We start from the raw sequence: 5,423 nt of genomic DNA, 5'->3' as shown, positions 1-5,423 counted from the left end.
TGACCTCAAGGTTAGATTATTGTAATGCTTTATTGGGTGGTTGTTCTGCAAGCTTAGTAAACAAACTACAGCTAGTCCAAAATGCAGCAGCAAGAGTTCTTACTAGAACCAGGAAGTATGACCATATTAGCCCGGTCCTGTCAACACTGCACTGGCTCCCTATCAAACATCGCATAGATTTTAAAATATTGCTTATTACTTATAAAGCCCTGAATGGTTTAGCACCTCAGTATTTGAATGAGCTCCTTTTACATTATAATCCTCTACATCCGCTACGTTCTCAAAACTCAGGCAATTTGATAATACCTAGAATATCAAAATCAACTGCGGGCGGCAGATCCTTTTCCTATTTGGCGCCTAAACTCTGCAATAACCTACCTAACATTGTTCGGGAGTCAGACACACTTTTGCAGTTTAAATCTAGATTAAAGACCCATCTCTTTAGCCTGGCTTACACATAACATACTAATATGATTTTAATATCCAAATCCGTTAAAGGATTTTTAGGCTGCATTAATTAGGTAAACCGGAACCGGGAACACTTCACATAACACCCTATGTACTTGCTACATCATTAGAAGAATGGCATCTACGCTAATATTTGTCTGTTTCTCTCGTATTCTGAGGTCACCGTAGCCACCAGATCCAGTCTGTATCCAGATCAGAGGGTCACTGCAGTCACCCAGATCCAGTACGTATCCAGACCAGATGGTGGATCAGCACCTAGAAAGGACCTCTACTGCCCTGAAAGACAGCGGAGACCAGGACAACTAGAGCCCCAGATACAGATCCCCTGTAAAGACCTTGTCTCAGAGGACCACCAGGACAAGACCATAGGAAACAGATGATTCTTCTGCACAATCTGACTTTGCTGCAGCCTGGAATTGAACTACTGGTTTCGTCTGGTCAGAGGAGAACTGGCCCCCCAACTGAGCCTGGTTTCTCCCAAGGTTTTTTTCTCCATTCTGTCACCGATGGAGTTTCGGTTCCTTGCCACTGTTGCCTCTGGCTTGCTTAGTTGGGGTCACTTCATCTACAGCGATATATCGTTGACTTGATTGCAAATAAATGCACAGACACTATTTAACTGAACAGAGGTGACATCACTGAATTCAATAATGAACTGCCTTTAACTATCATTTTGCATTATTGACACACTGTTTTCCTAATGAATGTTGTTCAGTTGCTTTGACGGGATGTATTTTGTTTAAAGCGCTATATAAATAAAGGTGACTTGACTTGACCCGTTGCTTTTATGGACTCTCTATGGGCTTCTCGACTTTATGCCTCCACGTCCAACCGATTGCTTCATAGACAGTAAAAGATTGCCTGCGAGCTTCTCCTCCTACAAGGTAATGGAGCCTTTTATACATTTTCGTGTTTCTTTAGAAATAATTAATGGACAAATGGAGTCTTTAAACGCCTCAGATACGTTATTCACTGTCAAAGTGACGCCAAAATGAATGGGAGTCAATGGAATGCTAACAGCAGGTGGGGGTCCGCTAATCAATGGTGGCGCCCGGGTAAGTTTCAATAAAATCTTATATTAAATATTATGCCCTGCCCCACTGAACAATAGTTAACAATGTCTTTCAAAGTACATTTACCCCATCTACTGGTACATGCAGATATCTGTCTGACAGTTCTGACCACATTCCAGACAAGTTCATTAGTTTCTTTGGAAAACATTATTTTTTTTTTTATGTATTTCAACTGACCAACATGTATGTGTCATGAGATTATGTTTTCACGTGTAGAAATGTAGCTGAATAACCTTTAATTTGTCCATTGAGGTATCTTTTAACATGAAGCATTTTATGTGATAAACAATGCTTTTAATAAAAATACTTTTATTAGAGCTGAAAGATGCTTTGCTGATCAATACAACTGAATTATTTCTTCAATTATGTCTGAAAATTAGAAATCAAAAGCAAAATGAAGCAGATGTAGTTAATGAGCCAAGACCCAAATGAGGCATTGCAGGACTAGACCCCAACAGTAATCCAGTGGAAATGTGCTCCAAACTACACAACGTTTTCACAATGATATTAGACAAACTGATTGTCAGAGATAAATAACATGGTTGATTTCTACATCACTGTTAGGGACAATGCTGAACAGTCTCTTACTTCTGCATGAACAAAAGCATTAAGGTTTACACATTCAAAAGGTTTGAAGTAGCAGCATGTTAAACTAAAACCGATTCACCAAGTCTCCACAAAATAATGAGAAATATGAAATAGAGATATTTAGGAAGCAGACACCTCTTATCAAAAAGGTTACTTTAAGGAAGTGGGTTTGAAACTGTTTCCTATCATAAAAACAGTAGATCACAGACAGTTTCCTCTTCACTGTTTTCATTATGATCATTGACGCTCTGGCAACAGTCTGTCACAGAATCATCCTGTGGCCTTCTCCTTCTCCGTCTGTAAATAGGTTTCTTGTCGGCTGCTTCCTTTAAAATACAATTCTGTTCTTGAGGTTGTAGGGCAGTTTTTAAGCACTCATAGAACCTATTGAAAATAGAAGTTAATACATTTTATTATGCCATAACTTACAGTGTAAATTAAATTGTTTTAATATTGAAAATTTTAATATTGTTTTAAAATGAGGAATTATAGTTGGGATTTAAAACTAAATGTGGATGTGGTAATAAAATATATGTTGGGACTTAAAATAAAACTTAAAATGATATTTACTAAGTTAAAAATCGAATATATATATATATATATATATATATATATATATATATATATATATATATATATGAATGAAGACTAATTACATTACATAGGATTTATTACATAAAACAATTTGTGAAATTTTTTCAAAGTGTACTGATTTGTACACATCAGGGTTATTCTAGCTAATTAAAACTAAAATCATTAACAAATACTATGTGAAATGGAATATACTTTACTAAAATTTTAAATATAGTTAATATTGTAAAATGTAAAAATTCCAAACAAAAATATAAGAGTAATTAAAAATATGAATAAAACCATAATAGTATCTCAATGATGCTAAAATATTGCTGGTAAAATGATGGTACAGATCAAATGTTTTTGCTTCCACTGCAGCCCACTGATGCCCTTTGAGACATTTTTTTACATTTTCCATTCAACTTCTCTAATCAAATTAAATTGCATAATTTTTATTTAAAATCTATACATTTTAATTCCCACTGTATATAAACAAAGGAGAATCTGCTTACAATATACCTCTCTATTCTTTTAAGATTTTCTTCCATCTTCTGGTTAGAAACTCCAACAAGGAAATCAAGATATTGGTCAGTGATGAGGACTGTTCCTCTGTGGCTGACAGGAACCTCAAGACAATGTGTGCTGCGTACTGCCTTTAAAAATATATATATTCAAAAGACAAATACAAGTTATTTCAGACCGCAGAAGAGCACTGATGTATCTTTAATGTTGAACAAAAAGAACAATGTGTATCTTACCATGATGATCTTGCCTTTCTTTCCCACAGTTATACCAGAATTCCTAAAGCCTGAGTTTACTGCAACAGTATGCTAATGAACAAACCATAAAAAGCAAGTTATTATTTTCTCCCCTTTAAACAACCTCCATGGTCAGTTTCATTTTAATTTAATGTGACAGTCACCAGAAGCTGTGCATCTTCAAGCTTTTTACACTGAACGTGAAGGACAAAAGGCTCAAACTTCAAAGTGGCATCTCCAACAGATTTCTCCAGACTTGTAAGCTGTTTTAGAAACACACAAAACTTTAATCAAGGTTGATTATTTCTGTATATTTGTAAAATGTCTTCAGTACTGAATATCTCACCACATCTTCACTTTGGCACTTCTGATGGGTAACAAATAACCAGGAGCAGTTTCGCTTTTGCACTTGGCAGTCCCATGCCTTAGATAAGAACAAGCCATTACATAATCAGAGTGACCAATACAGATACAAAACTAGTTACCATAACTTTAACAATCTATTGATAAAGGCTTACAGTACAGGCTATAAATGCTTATTTGTTTTGTTGAAAAATAAATATAAAGTAAAGACTACATTTTGCAGTGTTATTTCATAGTTATATTGACTACACTATTATCTAAAAATGTAATATTAAATAATCAATCAGTGTGTCCAAACCTTCAAATGGATAGTTAACCAAACTATCAGTCAAGCTCCCAACTTGTATAACTTTTAACTTAAGCTGAACAGAAAAGAAGACATTTCGAAGAATGTGTGTAATCAAACAAGTCAACACACATACATACATACATACATACATATATATATATAAATAATGGATATCATATCAATTGGGGCCAGCAACTATTTCGTTACCCATATTGTTCAGAATATATTCTCTAAATACGCGTGTCTTTTGAAAACCATACTGGTGACAAATTACACACAAATAACTTCTCATTCTTACCCCGTCAAAAAGGATGATTCTTCCGGAGCAAGAGCTTGTCGTGAAATACCGATCGTGGCTGTTGATAAAGGAGACAATATGACAAATATCGTCATCCACACTGCCCTTCTTGCTGAAATCACACTTACTAAGACACTGGTTCTTCCATGATTCAAACGTATCGCCGGCCATGTTTAAATCAGGTTTAAATGCTACTAATGATATATACTACTAGTTTTTGCCGAACTCTGGAATAATATCATTAAGTAAACAATAAAATTGTAAAATATTCGTTTGTTTGCTAGATTTTCTGTACAATAGGTTCGTCTTCTTCTTCTTCTTTGACCTTTTATGGCGGCTGGCAAACCAGCTTTAGGTGCATTTACCGCCACCTACTAGGATGGAGTGTGGAGCATTGACGGTAAATGAAAACTAGGGGGAAAAAATAAAAAACACAATAAAAGGTAAAGAAATAGGTAACTAACCTAAGCTGTAATTCTTTAAATCCTATTTATTACCTCTGTATCTTTGAGATACTTAATTAATATGTGAAACATTTCTTTATTTAAAAAAATAAAGATTTATTTTATTTATTTATTATTTTATTATTAATAAATAAATATTATTTTATTATTTTATTTTTCCACATCTTTTTTAAAAATTTTCTGAAGTGGGATCTGATTTGTTTCTATATTAATTGATTCTGTAAGTTGTAATCTTTCATTATCATATTCTTTACATTTTATTAAAATATGTTCAACTGTTTCAGGAACATAACATTTTACACTAAGTCCAGACTCATGTTTACCTATTATAAATAAAGATTGGTTAAGTGCAGTGTGTCCAATTCTAAGGCGAGATATTATGCGGTCTTCCTTTCTATTCCCACAAATTCTCCTCTCATTTCCAACTGTTCTTTGAATATTGTAGAAATGCCGTCCTTTATTCTCACCATCCCATTTAATTTGCCACATATCTTTTAATGCTTTTTAAATTAGCCCTTTTATTTCCAATTTACTCATTGGACTATTAAA

The 5,423-nt window shown here is 34.2% G+C and overlaps 1 protein-coding gene across 3 annotated transcripts; it reads right to left on the bottom strand.

The window, feature by feature from the left end:
- Positions 1-1,830: 1,830 nt before the first annotated feature.
- On the bottom strand, positions 1,831-4,682 carry tyw3 (tRNA-yW synthesizing protein 3 homolog (S. cerevisiae)). 3 transcript variants are annotated; one of them, XM_059500934.1, is made up of 7 exons: positions 4,539-4,672; positions 4,411-4,468; positions 3,807-3,884; positions 3,625-3,744; positions 3,461-3,532; positions 3,222-3,355; positions 1,831-2,513 (listed from the first exon to the last, which is right to left on the bottom strand). In XM_059500934.1, exons 1-7 carry the CDS (start codon positions 4,556-4,558, stop codon positions 2,315-2,317), a joined length of 681 nt encoding a protein of 226 aa, XP_059356917.1. In that variant the 5' UTR covers positions 4,559-4,672; the 3' UTR covers positions 1,831-2,314. The 3 variants fall into 3 exon arrangements, with proteins under 3 accessions (XP_059356917.1, XP_059356914.1, XP_059356916.1); XM_059500931.1 differs by having other exon boundaries at positions 4,411-4,682; XM_059500933.1 differs by having other exon boundaries at positions 3,625-3,723; positions 4,411-4,682.
- Positions 4,683-5,423: the final 741 nt, after the last annotated feature.

This window comes from Carassius carassius, chromosome 20, assembly GCF_963082965.1.
Source record: "Carassius carassius chromosome 20, fCarCar2.1, whole genome shotgun sequence".
In the NCBI taxonomy this organism is placed as follows: domain Eukaryota; kingdom Metazoa; phylum Chordata; class Actinopteri; order Cypriniformes; family Cyprinidae; genus Carassius; species Carassius carassius.
The sequence above is the reverse complement of the archived record's forward strand: the minus strand, read 5'-3'. Positions and strand labels throughout refer to the sequence as shown.